Here is a 26828-nt window from a genome sequence, read left to right as displayed (position 1 = left end):
ACATTTTGCACCAGAACACAACCACAGCATAGTGTAGGGGATGTAAGTGTGCGTTTGTGCTTGCATATGAGTGCGATATTACATTACAGGGCGACTGACATTGCATCCAATTATACAGCTGGATATATACTGGAGCAATGGTACAATGGCCCAACGGCAGTGTCCTACCGGGGACTAACTCCTTAGCTATTATACTGCACTGCCGCCCTTCATATTGATTCATACTACTCCCACAGCCACAAAAGGTATCAAGTGCTTACTGAGCAGATGTTCCTACCTGCAGGACCGGGCCCCTTACCCTAACGACAGGCTGACCGCCACCACCACGCTAACGGTGGACGTGCTGGACGGGGACGACCTGGGACCCATGTTCCTGCCCTGCGCGCCGGTGGGCAGCACCCGAGACTGCACCCCGCTCACCTACAAGGCCGTCATCCTGGAGCTCACGGACCCAGTAAGTCCTCTGTGCCGCGCGTTCCCGCCCGCGGCCCGTCCCCACCGGGTGCGAAGGCTCTTCCATCGCCGTTTCCTTGACGATGCTCCGACGGCTCGCCCGTTTAAAAAAAAAAAAAAAAAATTAAAAATGCCACACTTCAAGAAACTACTGACGCGGTGCTTCCTGGAGTGAAAACTCACACCCAGTCAGCTTGCTCTGGGCTCTACTGTTTGCATTCCTAATCTCCAGTGCTGCACATGTCACTGGAGCAGCATGAATATTTCATTAAATAACAAGTCGCACGATTTATTTATTTATTTATTAACTTTTTTGGGGGGGGGCTGAGAATGCTGGTGAGGTCTGTGTTACGGAAACGTGATATACAAGCTGACGTCCCTGTCTTTCCGTGGTGTGCGGGATGGGTAGTTGCTGTTTATCATCAGATCAATGTTTGCTGTGGATCACTCTGGTGGCTGTGACATAAAAACCAATTGATCTGCTAATCATCGAGATCATCAGAAATTCCAGGATAATGGTGGAGAAAATGCATTGTCAGGAGGCTGTGTTGACTCACTGAGAAACTGCGTAGCATAAACCTTTTTAGCGGGAATGAGATGGAATTGGGATTGAGTCTTTGACGTAGTTAGAACCACAGAACCTGTCCTGCGGTGTATTGTTTAGGCTTATGCAATATTAATGCTTTCTGCACACTTCGAGATTTTACCATGATTCCTTCAGAGGTGATTTGGCATAATGATAAAGGAAACCGTCGCATTTCGAAGTACTGTAGGTCTACCAGTTTCAAATTTAGAAGAACTCAATTAAGAGGGAAAAACAATGTGTTCCAGCAGACCATTGGAAAAAAACATAAATAAAGGCATAGTAATAAACAGCAAAATCATGAAAATGAGGTACTGAATTATTTAATCAGAACTTCGCTTGTCGTGACTTCTTCCTGATATTTAAAGCATGCTGCTGGTGTGTTTCTTCAGACTCTCTAAGGTTTTAGTCTTTGTTTCGCATTTGTCAGAATGTATTCACCTACTCTGATGCAGGCTGACTCTTACAGTGAATCACAATCTCAGGACTGCACTCAAAATTATTCTTTCTACTCTGTGTGCAACAGCAAGTGATGCAAAAAGTCAGCATACACTAAATTTCTGAAATTCAGAATTTGCCGGTGATTTGTTTTACACATTGGGGCTCCAGTACCTGAAAGTGGGGATAGCAAATTGCAGAAGTCAATTTATATGTAATGCATGGCTTGACAAAGAAGCAAATTTAGTGTCAGAAAACTGGATATAAAACAGATCTGTATGGTCTCTGCTTCTCTCTCTGCTTCTTTGGTTTGTTACTATACATTTACAGTATGAGACACTCTGGGTTTACCTGGAAGAGAAGTCTCTTTTTGTTAGCCTTGCCTCCAAGGCAAGGCTAACACTCTGCTGCAGAGAGAATCAGTCTATCACAGTTGTTTGATCTGCTTGGTACAAACATGCCAAACATGCCTTTGCGCTCTTGTTTTTGTAACTGTGATAGGCTAAGTACCAGTTTTGTATCAACTATTGACACCGAATGACTCCTACAACCCCGTACAACGCTGTGCTTTTGGTTGTTAATCCACACTTCGTTTAAGGATGTCCCGAGTTCCCAAGTTTTGCTTGTGGGCCAAAGAGGGATCGATATGATAGGAACAGCATTGATCTTGGTAATCTGTACTGTGAAATGGACTCGTGGACTGTACTAAATGATGTGACTCTGGTAGCAGAGCCCAGCCGGATTCCTTACAGACACTTTCACAGCAAGGCAAAAGGGAGACAGAGGAGGCACATTCTCTTATAAGGAGATACAGGTGCTGTGTGCTCCACTATAGTGAAAATATGATCTGGCGGTATCTTGAGAAAGTGTGAATATGCTGTAGTCACTTTTGTGTTGTATCACGTTTAATGATCTGCGGTCGAGAAAATCTACAATCGTTACCTCTCCTGTAGTATTTTGACATGGTAAATATTCTTATTTTGGCTTTCATTTCATTGGCATGCTATATCCAGGTGTTTTGGTCAGTTTTCCTGTCTTTAGGACTGCTCACTACAGGCCTCCAGTGAATGCCACACAGCTGAGAGTGATTTGTCACTGATGCCTCTATTAAAGTGGATGACATGACAGTACTCTGCCCATGGGCAAGTGAGGGATGACTTGAGATTTTGTGACATACTGCAATAACTGTTTCCATCCATCCATCCATCCATCCATTTTCTAAACTGCTTATTACTGGTCAGTTTCAAGCCTATTCCAGCATGCATTGGGTGAGAGGAAGAATACACCCTGGACAGGCTGCCAATCCATCAAGGGCCCACACGCCATTCACTCATTCATTCATACCTATGGACAATTTACAGTCTCCAATTACCATAACCTGCATGTATTTGGACTGTGGGCAAGCATGTATGCTTGCTTCCAGTTCCATTTTTTTGTCTCTTCAACATGGAAGGGGTATTTTCCTTCACTGCCCCAGGATTATGGTTGTAGCTGGGTATGGATGAATGAATTAATTAATAATTTATAAATACATTTCAACCATCTCAGTTAATCATTAAATTGATATCAAAAAGAGCCCAATGACTGCTAAAAGCCCGCGCTGGGTGGGAGGAATTAGGGGCTGGGCTGGTCGTTTGGGGGGTGCTTAATGACGAGTGCAGAGGACAACGGCATTGAGCTTGTGGGGAACGTTATTGGGGTTTAACAAATTTAAGGGGTCCGAACAGTCTGCTACCAGAAACCTGCATGTATGCAATCATGTGCAAGCAGTAACAGGGGACCTGAAGAGAGCCATTCTGCTTGAAGAGGGCAATTATATGTGAGATACCGATGCTATTTCTTCTACAACCATTTTCATTTCAACTCGTGAATAATGTGGCTTGCCATGACACTAACTGATAAATAAAGCACAGTCATATCTGATACTAAAACGTGTTATAAGAAATAACATGATCACTGAAGCTCCATTTTACTTCTAATTTCCCAAGCCTCTAAATTAAAAATGGCTCACAGTTCACTGCAAAGTGACCCATGGAGGTACAATGAGGAAAATCGTGCTCGCTTCAATATTTTAGTGCATTTTAGTTTGTTGTCAACCTTCAGGGACAGACTTTATGATGGTTGACAGAGGAAACACTTTGTGAAAGACTGTGACCCAGTATTCACAAGTAACATTAGCTCTTATCAAACCTCTAAAAAGCAAACAAATTCTTGCCAAGGACTCCATCATTCATGACGCTTGTCCGTTATAGATGCAGGAATAATTTTGCTGCATCTTGTCTGGTAGTCTCTTAGATGGCCTCTCTCCCATCTGAGAATGACTGTATTATCTCTAATACCTCACAGTACCTCACACAGAAAAAAAATACATGCAGTGCAGTATAACTCTTCCTTACCTTATCATTAGATACAAGAAAATGCACCTGCTAAATGAAGTCCCTAACAGAAAAAGAGACACCCCTGCCTGTTTCAGCTTACTGTGATATAGTATAACCAACATGGGCCTTTGGGTTCAACAGGCTGTAGGATATGAAGCAGCAAGTATGAAATATTTCGACTTCTCCGCACATTACAATGAGTTCAGTGGACTCAGAAATGGATTGAAAGACCGCAAAATGATTTTAAGGACAAAGCACCATAGTGGTTATATACTGTAGCACATCCCCCCCTGACAATTTGTTCGACATTGAGTCAAGCCGCAATCACTTTTCTACCTTTAATAGATCAGTGTTGCACTCATGGAATTGCCTACGTCAAAAAAACTTTCAGTTCTGCCTCACTAATCGACGTCATATCAACTTCCATGACCGACATTGATTAGATGTCTAACCAACGCACTGGTAGGTTGGAGAACAGTGTCACTGGTCAGAAAAATCAGCTCTGAATCATCAAAGTAAAGAGACCTGCAACTAGAACTGAATGGATCGAGTAACAGCCATGAATTGGTGCGGATGACTCACTCACCTAGAGCAATATCTTTATGAAGGAAAATGTTTCCTCCACAGAAGACTCCAGGTTAGTTCTTCTGTGGTAGAGTACAGTTGCTTTTTTGTGCCCACCGTTATGAGAGAGGTCCATTTCTGAGATACTCAGTCCCAGGTTCGTAGCACTTGCTCTTGAGACTCCAAAGTGTTGGTCATTGTGTGCTGCTTTGTCATCTGAAGCTTTCTTTTGTCACTTACCAAATGCAATATGGCTGTTCAGGAGATCGCCAGAGGACCCCAATATGTAATCAAAGTGAAGAAGTTGAGTCCTGCAATCTGAGATTTTGCTGTGTCTGTGCGTCACCTTTTCCAGAGGGATAGAGAACAGCACATTTTTATGGACTGGACAAGGATAAAAGTGCTTCTAAAGTAATACTACTGGCAGTGATTATGATAGTTTCATTATTAACAGGGCCTGTCAGTATTGCAACCACTGACATATGATGCTTTGTCATTTCTGTAGGGGTAGGAAGGATGTTTTCTTCTGTAATACTGTGGTTGGTGTACTGAGTGTACTATGTGGGAAGGGTTTGGGGGGGCTGAATATATTCAGGACGCTCGGATGAGTAGCCTCATGAAAACACAGGCCTACCTAGCATAAAAAGGATACTCACTGTACATCAATGTAGAGTATCCTTACAACTCTTAATGACATACATAGAGTAGTTCTCTAAGCCTTTTTAGATAACCACTTGAAATGCATAAGCCTACTCACAGGACAAAGACAAGCATAACCTCCCCTCCAAAGACTGTTCTGCAGGAAGCCACTTCTTTTTACTCTCCAGTCCATCAACTGAGTGGTGTGGTCATTGAGTCTGGGGAGTATCCTGCATATCCGACTGATGCAGGAAGACTCTCTGTGGGCTTGCCGGCTACAGTCAGCAGTGGTGCAGGGCTCAGTACTTTCAAGACTCAAAGTTAAAGACAAAGTTTAAAATAAAAGTTCAATCAAGGTTAAAAACAAGACCTTGATTGAATCCATGCTCCAGTGTTTTAGCTATATGAACCATCTGACAGCCCTCTGTAATTTGATTGACAAGTGTAGAAGTTGTATCGCTTTAATATGAAGGTGATTTAGTCCCTGTGACTTTCACTGTCAGGGAGGCGAGAAAACAAGGCGAGCTGATCGAAACAAACAACGGCCTCAAGCAAACGAGCCCTTAAGTGAAACCGTGTCACATGACCTCAGCCCCGGAGTGGCAGAGCGGACGTGGTTATGAGCGTGGATGTACTGATGCCCGGGGTCGTGCTGTTGGCAGACTGGATGGAGTCTGGCAGGGATCTGACAAGCGCACATGTCACCTGTCAGGTCAGCGTGCTGGGAGAGACAGGCGGGGTGGTGGTGTGAGCACAGCGGCTAAGGTTATAGGTGCTATGCGGAACAGTATTGCTGCTACACGCCTGCTGTACCTCACACCTGTCTAAAGCCGCAGTCCTTTTGTGCGTAGCGCTGCATAGCAAATGTCTCTGCTCCGCTCTATTAAAAACCCTACGGTCCTGTTTTATGTTCCTGCAACGAATTCTCTGTTTTATTCATTACTTCTGTGAATGGGATTGATTCATTTGCTTATTCAATTTCAAATTTAGCCAATACATCATTAGTGTGCTGCATTGTTTGGTTCAGATAGGAAAATGTAAAATTAAAATGTAGTGAAGGACATTGTGTTTTTTTCAGCAAGTGCCAAGCTAAAAATAGGCAAGGAACAAGTGTACGTTCAAAGAAGGCTGCCTGTTCATGAAAGTGGCCTTCAAGATTATTCCACATTTTTTATTTATTTATTAATTAAATAAATAAATAAATATGTTGCTTTTTCAAAAACTGAAAGTGCCCATCACTTTCAGGTTGCTGCTGTGGTCTTGTGCACATTGTCTGTAGAGCTTTCGGGCAAAGTTACAACAGAAGTGAAGACCTCTTAGGTTGAAAATAATAGACCCAAAGCGCCAACGGACACGTGATAAATCATTATTTCTTGACATGCACTTTCAAACTAATTGGAATTCAGGGGCATAGCTTTTTATTATCATGTTCCATTATTAGTCATGGCAAAGAAAAGGGGAAAAAAACAGAAGGTTAACAAAGTAACCTTTTCTGAGCGAACGGCAGTCTCTGGGTTGTATGATAAAGTGCGTTGTGTGGCAGTCAGGATGTGAATTTTGTCTATGAGGCAGCCTGCGGTGCGTGTGCGCGCACGTGTGCGACTGTATATCATGTGTCCCATAAAGGATAGTGCACGCATAAATCTTCCGTGGTTTCCTTGAACGCACCGACTCAAAACAACACGGTGGACCGGTGGCTATCTTTCACTCTGGGAACAGTGGTACCTGCTTCCATTATCTACTGTTACACTATGTAGAGAGGCAGCCGCTGAAAGTGAAAGTGAGCTGTTGCAAAAAGAAGCACTCTGGAAATATTACACTGAGAGGATTTCATCAAGTCATTTAACCGTCTGACTGAATGCATTTAAAGGGGGGGTCGCAAAATATCAGCGTTAATGAAACCGGGCTATGAAAGACTGTCATGTGCTGCATTCCATGGGAATGTGCTCCAACATGGGTGCTCAGAGTTACGTGCTGGGAGAGTTCCAGTGGTTACTTTGCAGCAACCGTTAGTAACATTGCAGCTGGCAAGAAGCTGATGCTAGCACTGACATTTTCTAAAACCATCTGAGCAGCAAAAGCTTCAGAGATACTTTATAGCATATGCTGTTTGTTGGGTACAGTAACATAGATATTAGGAGTTAAATAAGTTTAACTCCTGTTACACGTTGTTGTGTATGCTCACATTTTAAGCCATTTTGAATGATGTCAGTTTCCTCCTACTTGCCGACCCGGACCTGTGAATTGATACCCGACTTTCTGATTTGAAATTCCGAGTTAACTGATGGCTCCAACGTATCTTTCCTGGTCTGAAGGTGGTAATTACGAGTTTCCAAGGTATCTGGAATGCAGCAATATACACGCATTGGTACCAGCAAGGAATAATGGGATAATGGGACTACTTGCATCCAGTGTGTCGATGAGTCACAGACTGTCTTAACCTAATTTTATTAACCCTGCACGAAATAGCCAGCAGCCAACTAGGTATTCTCATGGAATGATCTAGCTCCCCAAAAGCTATGCTCTGATTGTGGCAGATGCTGCAATTAGGAGCAAACAAACTAATCATACTTTGGGTCAGGAACACCCTGGAGAATAACTCACATGAGGACAGATGCAGATGCTACAGCTAAAAAACTTTTTTTTTAAAATAAAATAAATAACCATACACAGACTTAGAATGAGAATGAGAACATTTCTGAGCGAGGGAGGGAGAGGGACAGAGAGAGAGAGCAAGAGAGAGAGAGAGAGCGAGAGCGATAGAGAGATGAAAATGTGTTAGCATGCTTTGGCTTGGAAGGCGAAACAAGCAAATTGCCTGTGACTTGGCTTTATTGAAATTGGGTATTAGGTGTCCCTGAGGTCTTCCGATTGTGAACAAGTCAGATGTCTTCCAGAACCTGTCACCAAGCAAGTCTATAATATTTAGCCGAACGCCCCTGCCCCTCCATAATGAGCCCCATAATCGAGCCCTGCACCAGCTCAAGGGATGTGGGGATAGAGACTCAGCATGAGACGGCTCAGCGGTCACTAAAGAAGGGGGGGAGGGGGGTGCAGGTACAGCTGCCTGGTGCCCCACAAGCAGGCAAGGCATGCCAAACAGGAGGACTGTCCATGTTGGCTCTAGATCCATCACAAGCTGGCCTCGCCACTCCTGTAAGAGGAAACTACAGAGGTACGCTTATTGAAACGTAAACATGACTGACTGAAAACCCAGTAGTGAGACACACTATATGAGAGGTCGAGTTTGATTGAATGGTCAATCACTTCCCTTGTCACCTTTTTGCTGGCAGACTGTTTGTGAAATACGGCAGGCAGGCACTGCTGTTGCCGCAGTGTAGTGGGAGTTAGCTCCCAGCAGGGAGAACTGTCATGACATATTGGATCTTGTGACATCAAGAAGCACAGATGTAAACTCACTGTAAACTTGCAGCTATTAAAAAACATGGACCAGTGCCGGTTGGTCCATCTTCAAAACGAATGTCCTTTTGTTATCACACAAAGTTCACGTGTATGATGTAGAGCAGCATGTGTACATTTAAACAGATAGGTGAGAAACAGTGCAAGAAACCAGGGACTGAGCTACCCCTGTGAACATTTTTGAGGTGGGAAGTTGGTGAAATTTTGTCAGGCATTCAAATGAAAACTCAGCTACTTGTGGTTGAAAAGTGAAAGTTTTCTAGCTGACTAGGATGTTTCCCGGCTATATCCGGGTAAAACCTGAGCTGTATTGTGGTTATCCTAGTCTATGTCAAAATCTCTCAGCCTAGATTTCCACCCCTCTAGACATCTAGATTCTGCCTTTTGCTCACTGGGGCTGTTCCCTTGTTAGAGGAGGGATTGGCACTTAGCAGTGCCACAGGGTAATTCTTGGCATGTTTCCACATTGATAAATGTCTGTTTAAGTTAAACCTTACTGCCAAACATTGAAGATATAAGAGCAGCCTAGTTTCTTTAAAAATGGGATTTCTAGCACTATTTTGTGACATTTCATTGTAGTTAGCAAGTTAGTCGGCAGAGTGAAAGTGAAAAGTTTTTCCTAACAGTGAGGAGGTGCAGTCAGGTGAAAAACAGGTTAACTGCCTTTGCTGAACAAAACCAGTGGGTTAATTTTGTGGGCTAATTCAAAAGTGGGCTACAGTGGCTAACAAGAACACTCATAGAAAATTACTGTGACCCATGAGAGAGAATACAGATGCTACAATGCAGAGGAAGGATAGCATGAGTCTATTGAGAAGTCCAAAATGGTAAACGAGATGATGGGCCAACTTTATTGAATCAGTGAATAGAGCCTGCAATATGGAGGCCTGTTATTACAAGGTAGCTAACCTAGGTGGCTACTATACAAGATACAGAATGGTTTCAACTGAATTTATAACTGCTATAATTTAACTTCCACTTGTGGGTGGTGGGTACAGCCTGTGACAGCTAAGTTTTACCGTGTCCTCAAGGTGGTAACAGATGTCAGTTAGCAGCTAGATGTTATGATATCATGAGTCTTGTGGAAGGATGTCTCCTCACTTGGGAGCATGGTTGATTCATCATTTTTCGACAGTTTATAGGTGATTGAGTAATACAGAATGCATCATCTAGGAACTATAAGAACGAGGCAGATGTGTGCATTGTTTTTTTTATACTGTAGCTTTTATGGCATACGGTCATGCATGCACACGCACATAATAGCATATTTTACTGAAAAGTACACATATTTATTCATATTACTCATCATCTGGCACCAAAGCAGCAACATTGCATCTCATTAGACAGTCCACTGGCTGTCTTCCCATGATAGAGGGGTGCCATCCATCTCATTTTTTAAAATACAGTATGGAAATAATGTGGGCTGTATATCAACAGAACTGAATAATTCAGAAACACTTTTAAACTTATAATGCTGTGTCTGGCATTATGTTCCAAGACTCCACGAGCATAATTATTCATTTAACCCTACCATTTATGAGACAAAACACTTTAGCATGCCAGAATTATTCATGAAAATTGGTCACGTAGAAAGGCTGCATTGCTGTTTTGGCTTCTGCTAATAGCGGCAAAATACAGCACTTTTCCAAACAACAGTTTACAATTCTCAGGCGTTTAAGAAATTTGCTGTATTTTCCTTCCTATCCGAAGTTTTATGGTGGCTGAATGGGGTTGGTCGCAGTGGTAGATATCTTAATATTCTTGTGATTTCATCTTCAGTAATTGCAACTATAAAAGCCACTTCACAACCATTCCTTAAGTGTACATTAGTATTTCATCAGTTTCACTCTCCAGGCATTAATTATTCGGTAATTAGAAATAGATGAGCAGTTTGAAGTGGGATGCTGAAAAATGGTATTTCTCAGCCCAAAAACAAAGAAAACAAAATCCTTCTTTTGGAAACTTAGAGAGTACAGGATTACATATGCAGTTCACTTTCAGGGAAATGTTATAATATTAAAATGTTGGAATGCAGACTTCTCCCCTTTCATGGTAATTAAAGTCAAATTTGACCAACATTTAATTATTTAACATTTTCACCTTCACCTTGTTGGAAATTCCACACACCTTTATGGTAGTAAAGTATTATTCAAACATGAATGATTGAATAATCACTAATGAAAGGAGGCTTTTGTGGAACTTACTGAAATGATGGTGTCCCATTTAGTCATTTATTTCTCCTGTGACTGCAACCACTCAAAAATCATGACTTTCAGTCCAGAGAAATTAAAAGAAAAACACGACCAGGTTAAAACCTAGTATATGGCTGGACTGGCCGACCAATGGTGTGACATCATAACTCGGCCGACCAATGGTGTAACTTCATCACTCAGTCACTCACTCAGTCACAGACATTCGTGTTTGTAGGGCTGGCCCCGCTGTTGCGGTCCAGCCAAAAATTGTTTCTGCCCTTCTTGTTTAAAATCTTAAAAGTAAAAATTGAAAAGCCATTGGAAATCTCTTTTTTGGTGTGAAGTGTAATGGTAACATGATTAATGTTACCATTAATGTTGTGATATTTAATATTTTATAGAAAAGTTGTATGTTGTATATGTATATGGTATGTTTATATGTATTGTGGGTTGAAGAAAACAGGAAATTCACATTTTTGGGTAAAATTGCTTTCATACTGTGAAAACTTTTAAACCCTTTGATAGACAACACAGCCATATTCCTGACCTGTGTAAAGGAGTAAAATATTTTCATGTTTTTTATGTTTGGCAGACTGTCAGATAGATTGTCAGAATGAATTAATATATATATATATACACCCTTTACCATATTAATAGGTATTATTGTAGCATGAGCCTTTATGGTTTTTCATGACCATTCTGTTGTAAAATACCTGTAGATAATGGCTGATTGAATGGGTTTCCCAGCTGATCTTTGCTGTGAAGACTCGGGGGGGAGGGGGAGTCTGATTTACAGCTGACACAGTCATTGTAATTGCTGGGGATGAGGATTACTCGGCAAGTCGAGGAAATAAATCTTGACCGAAGGGGCTGGGTATGAGTGGCGGTTATTAGCCATGTGAACACGAGGGGGAAGGTAGGAATGCCGTTAACCTTTAATTACCGCTGAAGTGCATGTCCGTTATGCTCTTTTGTAAATTATTCCTGCTTTTACTGTCAAAGTTAAAATAGCAAATACTCTTCAGGTGTAAAAAAAAAAATGTCTGCGTGTTGTTAAGAGTTTTTTGTTCACTTCCGATATGCATATTCCAGCTGCATGGCTTTTTGAAAGGCCATTGTGCTATGACTAACAGCACTCCTGGTGTGTTTCTCTTTATACTGATTCATTGTATTAAAAAGTGCTTTTTATTACATTATCTTACTCACAAAACAAACTGAGTGAAATGTCAGACAAATGAGAAAAAAAATACTGATGATGTTTACAAATCCTTTTAATGGATAATGATTTGCTTAAGTGCAAGCTTTCCTTTGTTTCCAAACAATGGAATAATCACGAGACACACACAGTATGTTTGTACAGTGCATTCATTAATGGGATTCTTTCTTACCAGACATTTCTGAATTCTGAAGCATTGTCAGTATTTGTTCCCAATGATTGCGATATAAAAATAAGTTAGGCTGAAGGTGGTATTTACTGTTTTTTTTATTGCTAACCTTTTCAGTATGATGAATGATTTCCATCATTCAGACACACCTGCAGAGGACATCATAGTTACTAAATTTAAGAGTGCTGTGGCCCCTCTGATTTATTACAAAAATGTATGTCATTTTTCATATCACTCTCCATGGAAGAAGCTGGGTAGTCTAGGTTTGCTTTTCTCCATTCAGTGTGTTAATGTGCTGTGAGCAGCAGCACTGAGGCTGATCTGCATCACCTCCGGGGGGGGGACACACGACACGACTGAGGCCGCTCCATCATGCATGCAGGCATTTGGTACATAATCATCGGACGTATCGAATTTGAATTGTTTGACCGGAGTTCTCCTTTAAGGGTCCTCTTGTATGTTGGTATTCATAGGTGGCTCTCGTGGCTGGGAAAACCTAATTACATGTAGGATCAGGGTGATCTGCGACCATCCGTAGCCGTGGGGATAGACATGCAGACTTAGCATTATTCAGTGTGCGCCGTGGCAGAGCGCCCGTTCCCTGGGATCGCGGGTGCGAATACGAGTCTCGCCTGACTCCCGCGCGTGAATACCGCGAAGCACGGCCAAGGGTTTACTCACAACGGCCAATACCGGTCTCGGTGCGCCACGCATCACACCTAGCTTCTCGCCACTGAGAATTATTCGGCTGCCGAAAGCTCTCCTCGTTAAAATAAGTTTGAAAAATAAGATATACAATTGTACGCCGCATGCACTGTGCTGTCTGAACGAGCTGTATTGTTTTTTGACGTTTGCTTGGTTCTGAATTAGACTTCTCCTGAGCTAGCGTGAGTCTGTGTCTCTGCGTGCCCGTGTGCAGATGGGTGGATGTGCTCGTCGCAGCGATGTCGTGGCGAGATGCACTTAAGGGAGCAGGGGCTCCTGCTGTTGTTTGTACACCCCGCCGTGAATTACATGCAGCCTTACATTCACCAGGGCTCTTATCTGGAGAAGGCCACCATGATTAAATTCGCAGTTGATCACCTTTCAAGTGTGTCATGAAATTTTCATGCGAGCTAGAATGAGATAGGAGTTCTTTCCAGGTACATTCAGATAGCTAAGTGAGCCCCAAAAGTTCCTTTGGTCCTGTGTAGAATTTTTTCGATACCCTGTCTGTGCTCCTTCTCCCATGGTCCATACCCAATTTTTTAACATTTGAAACGTGTCCCGAATGAAAATCGGAAGTGAGGTGTCACGAGCCCAGCCTGCTGAAATTGATATCACGTTTCACATGCTGTGTTTTGTTCTGAATTATGCTGTTGCGCTAAAAACATAAAAACGGCACGGACTGTTTAACACATCCGAATGCTAGCTTACAGTGTTAGCTCTTTGCTTGAATGCTTTTCTTGAATGGAGTCACACTGGCATCTGCGACATTATGCAGTTACTCCTCCATGCCAAGTTTAGGTTTTTTTTTTATTTTTTTTTTTTAAGATGGCGATATTTCCCAAGAACGACTCCTCCAGGAAAGTCGCTGTTTATTTCAGGGTGTACAACGAAAATTCCAGTTCCTGCAAATGTGTTTCATTGACTGTAGCTCACTCACACTCACACTCAAAAACAAAAAAACATCCTCTTTTATTTCAGAGCAGAGTGAACCCCGTTAATGTCACTCCTCCCATTCAAGCGGTTGATCAGGACCGAAACATCCAGCCTCCGTCGGACCGGCCGGGCGTCCTTTACTCCATCCTCGTTGGTAGGTGCCTGTCAAACGCGCCGCCGTCTGCAATCAGTCACCGCTCGCAGAAACCCCGGCCCCGGCTTTTTTAGAGGAACAATTTACTGCGAGAGCTGCATTAGAGAGGCAGCCCCGCTCAGTCACTGTGGGGTGCGGAGGGGATGGAATGCATTTGTGCGGGCCGACGGGGTGCAGGCCACCTGTCGAGAGGGAGAACGAGGCTCAGGGGGGCGGGGGGGTGTGGGGGGGGGCACGCTTCCCTGCCCCCGCTCGCACATGTCAAGCAATCATTGGGGATTATGGGGGACTGGCGTCAGCGATGTTTCTGCAATTGGTTTAATTTTCTTTATTTCCGGAAACTTCCAAGCATCTGATGTTCCGCAACGTATTATTAAAATTTTGCATGTGCACACATGGCTTTTTAACTGAATGTTGAATTCAATTCATTATCTCAAAGTTCTGCAGTAGTAAGAATCAGTGCAGAACACGTTGTAAATGTACTTTAATGTCGTAACGGAGCTGAGGTTGAATATGATAAAGTACTCACAGTCTGCACACCCCTGAAATTTCTTCTTCAGTGTCTCTTTATATTTTTCAGGCAAACCGGAGACGTACACAGAGTACTTCACACTGAATCGGACCACAGCTGAGCTCCATCTCCTGAAGCCGATCAGCAGGGACCTGTACCACAAATTTGACTTGGTAATCAAGGTAATAATAGTACTTTAAATGGGTCAGAGACACACACGGCGACAAGAATGTTGATGTTTTTTTGTTTTTCTCCTTCTTTTTATTAGTCCTAAGAACTTTCCCATAAATCATTTAACGGGGTTGGGAATGCCTGGGCTCCAGAGCGTCATCAGGGCGACTCGTGCGTAGAGCCGTGAAAGGCTGTCTCTCCGAACTCAGGAGGATGACGAACCGTAAAGAACGTCCCGCGTGCCTGGGGGGTTTCTCGCATTGAGCGGGAAAGTGTAGAAATCAGCCTGCGTGTGATATAACAGCCTTATCTGGCTGAGCGTGCTCCTGTGGGTTTCGTACCGCTGGCGCGAAGGAAAGAGGGGGGGGGGGGGGTACGGTGAAATGGAGATTACGCCGCCGCGCGCTACGCGATGCGATCTCAGGGATCCGCAGAGCGCACACGCGAAGCGGGCGCCTGATATTTCCATTGCGCGCGGATCCGGCGTGAAGAAGCCGAGCCCCATCACGCTACACTTAGACTCTGTATCAGGAGCCAGGTGGAGCGGTCGCTGATCCGTGGGGGGAGGTGGGTGCGTGACGGAGTGCCGACAAGGGGGGGCAGGAAGAGGGCGAGAGCCCCGGCCCTCCTACCTCTGCCAGCGCCTGACCCCCCGCCCACCCGGCGCTGGAAATGGAACCAAGCTCTCCCAAAATGCCAGTCTTGGCGGAGAGGGTGAATGGAAAGTGACAGTTAAACTATGACTCGTCTGCCACAGAAAGAGTGCGCTTCTCTCACCAGCTGCTAGATACACTAGGAGACAAAATAACCCCATTTGCCAGTCCCTCCCTCTATGTATCAGTTTCAAAGGGCCTGGCCATTAGGACTGTTGCGTATATTGTTCTTCTTTCCTCTATCTGCCATACCCAGTTGCGGTTTTTTTGAAGTTAATGTTTTAAGAATGGGATTGTGCGGATTTAACATGTTAATCGTATTCATTTGATCCTTTTGTCGAACGGTGAGCGTTTCATATTATTTCTACTCCCTCTCGTCGGTTCCACGTCCATTAATGTCCTCTAGCAGATCAAATAAAGGTGTGCGTTTTCAAAAGGACTCGGTACAGTGGCATTGCAGGTGACAATGGCCTTGTGAATTCATTCAAATTCCCTTCAGTGAGCCGCGATCCTTCCTTCTACGAGCGAGAGAGGACATTAAGCCATTGACGCCACTCAGCGCACATATAAGTTGCCGTAGAATGCCATTTCAATAAGATGAGTGTGGGTGAGTATGCTTAATGTACAATTTGCTGATCACCCAGCCTTCTTCTTCTGGGTTGTCGCACCGTGAAAAACCCTCTGCGACAGCGAAGCAGGTGTACTGGTTACAAACCCCCGGCTCTAGCCCGGTAGCACGGAAGGATTGAAACAACTGCTGGAGGGGTCTGTGCGATATCCCGGCGTGTGTAAACAGAGGTCAGGGGGCTACCATCTGCTGGATGTGATGTCTATGGTGCCTCAGGCAGGCTGGGAATGTGCAGTCAGCTGTACGGCCACTTCCTGGCAGTGGTCGGCGTGGTGCTGTCACGTGTGCTCTTGATATTTAAATCTATTACGTTTATTCGAACCCACTGTATGATGTTTGTTTGTTTGTTTGTTTTTATTTTTTTATTGTGTCATTGCACTTGACCCAAAGCTTTGATAATTGCTTGCTGACAGCTGGTTGAGAAATTTTAATTTGTGCTGTCTATAATTAGTACTTATAACTGTCTTACATTTGTATAATTAGATTGTACTGTGTGTTGCATTGGGGCTATGTTAAAGAAAAGGCTTTTGGAATGACTGGGAGGAAGTCATTATCCTACACTGATTTACACAATTATCATCTCAATATCTTAGCAAACCAGCTTGAAAAAAATAACTACACAATGCCTTATCAGTAACTGCAGAAGTGTACTTATAATTAGATAAAACATTGTTTCTTTAATTAAAGTGATTGTCCTCTGGATAAATTCCCTATTGTTTGCTTATAATAAAATAGTGACACTATTTAGTAGTTTTGGTGCTACTGCTGAAAGCCTTGACTATTTGACTATTTATGACCCATTTGACTATTTAAATGTCTTAGTGATCAATCTTTTTTATGGATTGTGCAGTTCCTGGCTGAATGTAGCTTAGTTAGATACTGATGCTGTAGAAGTAGTATTTCTGGAATAAATAAATAATAATAATTTTAACATCCACGCAAAGTTTATAACCTCTAGTCACTGAATCAGTCCAACCCGCAATCTGATCAATAATTCCAGCAAAATAATCTGAGATTTGTTTTATGCTGTTCAGCTGTTCAAATATGCTGCCCATACAAGAAATGTATCAGGATCAAAGGGAAGAGGATGAGGTTCACACTCCTTTCACGAGCACGCGTGTTTGCGTGTTCTTAATGTTAACGAAACATAATCTGTCCCTTTTAGGCGGAGCAAGACAACGGGCACCCCCTGCCAGCGTTTGCTAGTTTGCACATCGAGGTCCTTGATGAGAATAATCAGGCCCCGTACTTCAACGTGTCCTCCTATCAGGGGTTCATCATCGAGTCCGCGCCAGTGGGGACGACTATCTCGAGCAATTCCAATCTCACCGCGCCCCTCAGCATCATTGCCTTGGATAATGACATTGAGGAGGTAGGAATAACAATGCGCTTTGGGGCATTCAATATTGGTCATTCTAGAGAGATGCCAGAATAAACTCTATTTTTGAAAATAATTTTTTACAATTTACTAAAATAAATTGTAATCATGAATTTGATCATATGAGAAGTTTTTCATCTCCTTTTTGAAAATGAAAATGTACTATTTGAGTTCAAAATCGTGCATAGGTTTAATATAGTATTTGAATATTTATGTTCTCTTAACGGAACTTTCTATGAAACAGATGCTGCAGTTTTAATGTATTCTTTCTTGTACTCATTCTTATTTTTTCTTAGCACAGAAAGTGTAGAAATTCAAATTCTACAACTGCTATGCATTAGACAGTTGTTTCATTCACATTGTGTCATTCATTGTCTGACAATGCGCCTGAGAAGGGAAAGTATTGAAATGATTTCCCACACTTGTATGTGAAACATTGTTTAACACGATCCCTCACAAATATGACTTGAGATAGGTTTGAGCATTGTCCTTAAATCGTACCATATGTTTTGTCTCTGTGTTTTAGCTTTCACGCAATGCCACACCTGTAGGTATTAGGCACTTTGTTTGTACTCTAATTACAGGAGTGATCTTTGCTTTATGTTAGAGTAATGTAATGTCCAGTAAGGGTTGCTATGGTGTGTGCTATTTGCTTTAACGTTAATTTACTTTAACGTTTCAGTATTTCCTCTTTTTTTGTTCTGCATGTTTAATCTTTTCATGCAGTGCATGAAAATGAATGTGATTTGTTTCTGCATTGTTTTTTGGTGTGTTTGTGTCTTTTTTCAGTGATGTGACATTACTGATATCACATGTCATATTTATCACTTACTGTTGGCATAAACCTGGCAAGTGATAAATTAGTGAGTAGTGACATACTGAAACATTACTCAGAGCTGTACCTTTCAATTGGAATGTTAGCATTCATTTTTTTCTATCTTTGTTGACATTTCTCGTTAATTTCTGGTTAAAATCAAATTGAAATACTGTGTCATACTGTGTCAATACTGTCAATTTATGACAAAATGTTGAAACTTATGGTTCAGCATTCTCTGAGTGAAATTTCAATACTGAAAACTTTAAAAAAAGTGTCAGGTGTATGAAACGTTTTATATGTAAAAATTCACATACATCATTCTAATTCTACAACTGCTATACGAAGCTGTTGTATCTCCTTCTGGCAAAAAAAAAGCCTTTAAGCCTCTCACATATTTGTGATTAAAGAATAAATGCAGTCTTCAAGCTTTGCCCTCTCTCCCATTTGCTTTTAATACTTTAGAATACATTTTAATGTTAGGGTACTAAGTGGCTCAGCTAATAAATACACTCACCACGAGCGTAGAGTAAGACCGACAGTCATAGAATCAAACCCCTCTACTGTATGTCATTCACCTAGTATGACCAGGACTCCGCAGTGGTTGTACGCAGGTGGCCTTATCCCACCAGAGGTAGGGGGCATTAAAGTCAGCCCGGGTTACTATGGTTACTATTCCATTAGATCCTACCAATTACAGTGCATTCAAGCATCCAAATGAGTGCATGGTTGAAGATTCCTGTGAGCCATGGGTTATCTAAAGTGGGTCCACGGGCCCCTGGGAGTCCTTGAAGGTACTGTGGGGGTCCCCGGCCAGATGTGATGTGCAATGACTATGCAAAGCGTAGATTAGGGAAAGTATTTCAAAATATAAAACGTCTTTTTTTAATATATTACATTACAGGCATATAGCAGAAGCTATATTACACAAGTAAATATATTTTATATTGCATTTACTGTGTATTCATGTATACAGCACTTACGTTGTATCCATTTATACTTTTATACAGCAGGATATATACTGAAGAATTGCAGGTTAAGTACTATGCTCAAGGGTACAATGGCAAGTGTCCAACTAAGGATTCAAACCTGTGACCGTAGGTTATATAACCTCTTTTAACTTTTAATGGGGGTCCCCTGGATCTCCTGGGTCCTAGGTCCCCCTTTGAGCCTGGGTTGAGAGTCGCTGGATCAGGAAAGGTTGAAAACCCCTGCTGCGGGTTGTAAAATGCTTTCTTGCTTTCAGAAACTGCATTAGAGTCAGTCGTTTGACAAGATCATTTGATATTACATGCTACAAATGGTTTGTTTTTGCCATACGCAGAAAGGGAAACGGGCCAGTGTTTTTTTCTCTTTTTTTTCTTGAGAAAATGGAGTCTAAGCCTTTATATAGGCGATTTGTCACCAGCCACTCAAGTGCATTTGCCGAGCCATTAGTTGTGTCATTTCACTTTTTTCATAATTCAGCCACCGTGAACTAGATTGCGGATGTTCTTCAGTATTGTGAGGCTGTGCCGAATTATGCTCCTTTTACTGTGTATGCAGTTACTTCAAAGAAAGCTAATTTCCTTTTTTGCACGTAATGCTTACTGTAATCATATTGCTGTTGGGTATAAATTAACAGTACATGCAGTTATGGCAGAGATAAGGATGAACTTTGCACAGAAGTGCCACTTTACATTTGCTCATACCCTTCACAGCAGAAAATTATTTGTGGCAGTCCTGGATAAAATACATTAAATTGGCATAATGTAGTGACCTGACAAATGGGGGGCTGGGAGTTTTGCTTTCAGTATTGCCATGTCCATTTTATAATTTTAAAAAATGTGTGCTGTCTGTCACAGTTACTCATTTTCACTTTAATTCGGTTGTGCTTCCTGGCAGCTGACTGGGTTTAAATTGTGTAGAGCAAGCATGGCGTTTTATAAGTACGCCAGCAGGAACAATAGATGCACAAACGGATATTGCACGAAGGCAATGAAAGCTGTCATGAAAAGACTTCCCTGGTAACAATATTGCAACAGGTTGGGATAAGGTTTGAATTCATATCGGCTGAATTCATATAAATGTGTGCTCCAGCAATGCTCATCATTGCGCTGAATACCAAGTGCAGTTACAGGAGAAAGAAGAAAAGAGAACTTCAAATGCACTTGGCGAGAATGTGTTTCTAGCAGCCTCAAAAGCATTTGAATAAGTAAACACCTGTTCACAGAAGTGCAGAAGTAGACATTTGTAACAGGCAGGCTTATGCTGTTTGTATTGCTGTCACCCATGGATGTTTTCTGAAAGAATTTCGAAAAAGAAATATTATTCGCTTGTGATATACAGTATTACCAAACAAATATTGCTACACAGATACTTCACACATCATTTTAACACATAGAACCAAAAGTGACCAAAGGCTTTATTTTATTTTGTAAGCATTTGGTCTTATTATTAAGAATTCCAGTTATTTATGATGTCGACTCTGACTTAGTATCATGATTATAATGATCTGTTAAAATAAGCTTAAGAGCTGATGTGTGAGACACAGCGTAGATTAAATGAATTAAATGAACTGTGAACTACTGCCAAATGATTGTAATGAGCTCGATTTCAGCAACCTGTTTTTAAACTAAATTCAGGTATAATAATGTTAATAATTGCATGAAGATTTGTTTTATCTGTTTTTCTGTTTATTATTAATTTTTATCAACATGATTGTTGTTATAATTATTTATTTTGAAATACGTGCAGTTATCCAGCAGTATTCTAGTATATGTAATATTGTAAGGATTCTTAATATTGTAATATTATTATATTCTACGCTGGTATCTCTGTCTCCCGTCCTGGAAGGCTGCTGTGTCTGCTGTTTTTTGATGTGTTCCAGAACTTAAGTGATTAATTTATGTCATTGATTGGCTAAAGGGTCTGCACACCTTGTTTCCAAGGCCTAAATTGGGTGCTGATTGGAAGGAAATTACAAAAACAAGCAGGGGCTGTGAGTCCTCCTGGATTCGGGTTTGAGACCCCTGTTCTAAGGCTTTAATATTCCAATGATTATCTTCCTGAGCAAACGCGGACAGCAGGCTGTTAGAGAGCCTTGGCACAGATCATTATGCCTAATTATGTTATAAACTTCCCATTGTTTTGAATGTATGGCCTGTTATTTCACACTGAATGCCAGAGAAAGGTTGTTGTTTTTGCTTTGTGGATATATTTCTCATCTCCCCAAGACTCTTTTCTCGTTGCTTGAGAAACGTGAACTTCCTTTGGCCAGTCATTGCAGTGTTAACCAGCTATCTTTCATTCCAATTTAGATTTAATCCCTCATTCATAAAAAAATGTCATGCAGCATCTCTTCATAAATTAGGGAAATGACAAAACCCAAATTCAAAGCAGGTAAGGATTTTTCATAGAGTAACAACTCTGCTTATGTACCCAGTAGTCTTTATTACAGACTTGAATCTTTACAACTCCGTATCGGTGGTCGAAATGTAGGTTTTGTTTGGCATGGCTCACTGAAATCTGATTGGATGCAGCCAATTTGAGTGCATGAGTATTTCTGTCAATGAAAGCCATGTGACATTTTTTTTTTTTTTTTTTGAAGCTTGTTCGTAGACACTCTGGAAAAAGGTTTGGGGACTGTGTGTAGAGGAGCACTGTGATTATTTCCCAATGTGAAACGCTGCCTACCCTCTTACATTAATCCAACTGTAAGCTTCTTCTCTGATCAGCAATTTCCGTTCTAGAATATGGCCTGTTCTGTCCACTTGAGAGGATATTTCACTAGCAGGCTGATAGCAATAAGCTAGACACCTTGCAAGCAGAGACTATGTCCCTCATTCCCTTTAAATCATGTCAGAAATCAGGTGTTTGATTCTGGAATCACCAGGCCCTGCAGGCATGAACCAGTGGTTACTGTTCATTGGTCATGGATCACTCCTACTGTTCTTTGAACACGCAACATCTTTTCTGATTTTAAGAAAAATAATTCCTTCTTTTTTTGTTTTTCAATGATTACCGCAGTCCGCCTTTGTCTCATTAGCATGTCGCTAAACCCCTTTTTGACTGTAATGGCCTGAGAATGAGATTATGTTTCTGATCCACTCTAAATCCTGTTTTGAAGACAAAAGACCCCATGGTGCAGATATCCTTGAACAGCTACAACAGCATCTTCACCGTGACTCCCCTGGGGATCACGCGGCATCTCACCCTGCTGAAACCCTTGGACCGTGAAGAACAGCAGACCTACACCTTCACGGTAAGACCTTCCACTTGCTTTCGCGGTACACTCCGGTCTGCCCTTCACGACCTCTCCTTTCAAATACAGCTCTCCCCCATTCCTCCACCATGCCTGCACTTTTCCATACTGTAGCTCTCCAGGGCCACAACTGAAAGGACATCCGCTGTACTGAACGTGCAACCTTGTATACCCGTTCCAGATATTCATCCCTGATTATGCCTTTAACCTCCAGCCTATGCTATCATAAATTGAGCTTCTCGCTTATTCTGTTGTACTTTTAACTTAATTGGTCTCTCATCGACATACGTGATTGTGTATTCTAAACAGCGTCCTGTAAGTTTGAACCAGACACACTCACTCTAGCTGATGTCACAATCCGGCTATGCCACCACCCGGTGCCTTGCATTAAGGCAAATATAGAATTGCTGTACTAAAAATACCACAGATAGCTCTGCTAATCACTAAAAGATGCCAAGAGTAAGGAAAACTCCTTTTGAGCATGTATTTTGTGCATGGAGTCAATTTTGTTTTTTGGGGCTGAAACCCTTTCAAAAGGAAGATGGCTTCTTCAATGAGCACGCTTTGATTTTCACTCAGTTTCCGAGCAGTGGAATCATCATTGCAAACAAACCACAAATTGATACACTCACAACTCAGTTTTACACAGTATTCACTGCCTTTTCAGTGATCAAAGAACTACCCTCGCTTTTTGTACAGTATTTATCTGTTCACTCTTATAGATCACTCTCTCATACTGTGGGTGTCATCTTCTGGAATGTTGAACTGTACACATAAGTACTCTACAAACGTTGCAGATAAAAATGATAATTTTCAGAGATCTTATTTTGTGGTTCTCACCTAGACACTACACATTTCTATTTCACTTTCATACCTCAGCATGTACCGCTGCATCAACATAACTTTCAAAGCCGTAGATTTAGAAAATTCTGTGTCATTATCTGGCCCTTCAGTTGAATTGCATAGCCTTTGATTTTTTTTTCTTTCGTTTGCATATTCCTATGCGATAAGGCTTCCAGTTGTGTGTGTGCCTGTGTGCGTGCATGCGTGTTTTTGTGCAGTGCGTACCTGTGCCTGTCTGTGCACATACAGCAATATATAGGAAAATAAAGTAAAAAAGCTCTGTGTTTTTGTATTGATTGTTTGTATAGGAAGAAGCAATCAGCGTAAGAGCACTCATTGAAAAATTAAATTGTGGAAAAAGATAAATGGGAGATTCTTAATGTAATGTGATACTGTAGCCTCTCTCATTAACTGTTTCTGCAGACCTCTTGAGCATGCATCTTTCATAAGACATAAGACAGGATTCATTGTAAATGAAGCAATACTTATGCAGAGAGTAAAATCCTCTGTAATCCACCTTTCTCACAACTATGTTCTGAACGGCCATGGAAGGCATACTGTGTATTTGCAAACAAGGCAGTTTTTTGTCATTTGAGTGACCTTCGATTGTACTTGCGGTCAGACCATGTCTTTTTTGTTTGTCATGCCTAAACATGGAAATGCATTGCCAACAGGAACAAAACGCTTTTGATTTGAAAATACAGCAATCCTTGAGATGCGATCTTCCCAGTTTGAAAGGAAATGTTGGTCTTTTTATTTAACTGATGAATCAAACCTTCCATAAAGTTTGTTCCATAAAGGTTGTCCAGCAAAAGCAGCACTAAAAGAATTTCACTGAAACATTCTCACTGAAAAATTAATATTCACACTATGCCATGTAAACAATTTTACTATCATAATTGCATTTGCTATATAATTTATCTGCTGTACAGTATATCAGTTTTATTACAAGAAATTTAAAATTTACTTGGAATTCCATTTTGTATACCATACCATAATTACAAAGTTTACATTATTTTTGTAATCATGTGGGCAGCAATTGTTTTGTTGCTTTTAATTAAAATGATAAATCTATTATCTATTATAAAACATACAGTATGTGTATATGTGTGTTTGTGTGCGTGTGCGTGTGTGTGTGTGTGCGTGTGTGTGTGTGTGTGTTAGCTCATTACAATTGCACCATGCTCCGGACATTGCAGCTCCCTATAGATGAATGCACTGGTTTATAAGGGGAAGTGTCAATTAGTTCTCCCATTTTTGTGTCTGAGGATAAGCCTTTCTGTCAGTGATATCACTTCTCTTGTCAGGCTTTTAAATTGAGAAGTACCACACAGGAAACCGAAAATCTTCAGAAGTGAACCCAATTCTACAGTTCTGTTTGTTTGGTCCTTACCTAAAACTTCTAATTTTGAAAGCAAAAGCTTTGTCAAATAGCATAAAGGAGCCTATTTAAAACACTGCTTTCAGATCAAAATCTTCTGTTCTAAAGTATATAAGATTGCTGGATGAGTCTGCGGGCAATGCAATTTTTATTTTGTGATCAGAAGATTAAAGGTGTTCATGCTCATGCTAAAAATCATGACATACATTCCTCTACATCAACACATTTTCCATGTCAAAATAATTCATTACTGTGTATAGTGGTGCTTTTTAATTTTTTAATATCTGTTTTCTTTTTTAAATTTGGTGTAATTCAAAATAGGTGAATTTCATTATTCCGACACATCAACCATGCAATTATTGCATAAAATGCAGGATTCTGGGGCCGTCTGGGTAAAAGAGGTAGAGGTAAAAGCACTCGCCTACCACTGCAGAGACCCGGGTTCAATCCCCGGCAGCGGTACTTCCGGCTTGGTCAGACGTTCCTACGAACACAGTTGGCAGTGTTCGCGGGTGGGAAGCCGGTGAGGGTATGAGTCCTGATCGTTGCATTAGCGACTCCTACTGGTTGGTGGGGGCTCCTGTTCAGCAGGGAGGGGATCTGGGGGAAACAGCGTGAACCTCTGCACGCGTTACGCTCTCCCAGTGAAACTCCTCGCGGTCAGGTGAAAAGAAGCGGCTGGCGACTCCACATGTATCGGAGGAGGCTTGTGGTAGTCTACACCTTCCCCAGACCAATAGAAGGATACCGCATCGACCAGGACCGTGATACACATGGGGAATTGGTATAACAACTAAATTGAGGAGAAAATGGGAGAAAAATGGCAACAAAAAAAAGGATTCTTCATACCTCTCTGAATGCAAATAGGAGTCTGCTCCCTCTCTCCGGACTCTGGGGACCCAGTCCGGGAGAGTTAGCATTCCAAACACTCCAGATCTCTTCTGCCTCTCGTACTCACAGTCAGAGATTGATTAAAGCAGCAAGACATGGTATCCATGCCAGCTGAGGCCTCAGAGACAAAATTCTCACCGTTGTGTATAATTACAGGCACATTTCACATGTAGTAGTCACTGACTGCCTAAAATAACTACGGTTGACTTTAGGATAGAGCCAGATGAACAATATATTGTTATAATATGATAATAATTTAATCTTCTGTAGTATTGTGTGAGCTGTGTGTTGTAAAATAGATTATTTTCCCACAGGTGAGTGCATAGGAGGAGTGCTCAGGCATCACCTGTAGTGCTCCGTGAACATGGGACAGGACAGGTGGCTTGGCACAATTTGGGATTCCAATTTGGGGGGGGGGGGTAGTGGCAAGCAAGTGAAAAGTGCAGGATACCACATAAAGTAAGTTTTTCAAGTTCAAACTGTGAAGTCATTGGAAAGCCAGGGATAAAAGTGGACCAGAGTATTGTGGTCAGACTAATCCCCATCAGGGGGAGTGTGGGAGTGAACCGCTGCAACGCGGTCAGGCTAATCCTCATCAGGGGAAAGGTGGGAATTGCCGCAGTCGACAGCTGTGTGATTTGTTAGTTTCCTGGAACTGTTTCAATATCAGCATTTTTACAAGATCCATTTCATAGGGACACGGAAACCTAAAATCCCTCATTCAGCTCAGACCTCTTGTCCTGTGTTCCTTTTATGGGTCCCGCAAGGTCTCTGAACCGTCTCATTGTTATTGGTTAGCTTAAGCCCGACCCTTTTTGTGCTTCTCCATCACGTCTCTGTCATGTTTAGAACCAGGTCCCTCCAGACGGCGGCCCCTTTGCCTGACCCTCCACCTGACAAATAATGAACATGGGAGAAAGTGCCATCTGCATCTCTCAATGGCTGCCCTGATCTTGAAAAGAAAAATCATACAGGTCCCCAGAGGCCAGCAAAATGATGAACAGGAAGGCCTCTTTTTCCTTGCCGCCCACTCGAGTGAATAAAATACGGATTTGATCTTCAATTAATAAATGGAGATTCTCCAGTGAATTCATGTGTTGGTAATAGCATATTTTTACAAAAAAGTCTCTTGATATTTGATGTTTCTGTAGGATAGAAAGACAGACATTTTTTGTTAGGTGTGGGATTTTCTTAGCATATATTGTGGAATTTCTAACACTTAGGGCTTATTTAAATATTGTACTGTTTTTCTGTTGTTTGTTTGTTTGTTTTTTTCTTGAAGATGATTGCGTCTGACGGGGTCCAGGAGAGTGCACCGGTGACTGTTAATATTTCAGTGATCGATGCCAACGATAACACTCCAACCTTCCCCAACATCTCCTACAGTGTCGATGTTTACACAGACATGCAACCGGGGGAAACAGTGTTACGGGTAATCAATATCTACTTACTGTTTTTGCAAACAGAC

At 41.8% G+C, this 26828-nt stretch overlaps 1 protein-coding gene across 6 annotated transcripts in view; it reads left to right on the top strand.

The window, feature by feature from the left end:
* pcdh15b (protocadherin-related 15b) overlaps positions 1–26828 on the top strand; it is a 202743-nt gene that overhangs the window by 106625 nt on the left and 69290 nt on the right. For all 6 annotated transcript variants that reach the window (XM_064319957.1, XM_064319961.1, XM_064319963.1 and 3 more), the window contains 6 exons: positions 284–454; positions 13739–13847; positions 14428–14540; positions 16976–17182; positions 22111–22245; positions 26643–26792. In XM_064319957.1, coding sequence (XP_064176027.1) covers positions 284–454; positions 13739–13847; positions 14428–14540; positions 16976–17182; positions 22111–22245; positions 26643–26792 — 885 coding nt within the window. The remainder of the gene's footprint in view (positions 1–283; positions 455–13738; positions 13848–14427; positions 14541–16975; positions 17183–22110; positions 22246–26642; positions 26793–26828) is intronic.

This window comes from Anguilla rostrata, chromosome 2 (assembly GCF_018555375.3).
Source record: "Anguilla rostrata isolate EN2019 chromosome 2, ASM1855537v3, whole genome shotgun sequence".
In the NCBI taxonomy this organism is placed as follows: Eukaryota; Metazoa; Chordata; class Actinopteri; order Anguilliformes; family Anguillidae; genus Anguilla; species Anguilla rostrata.
The sequence above is the reverse complement of the archived record's forward strand: the minus strand, read 5'-3'. Positions and strand labels throughout refer to the sequence as shown.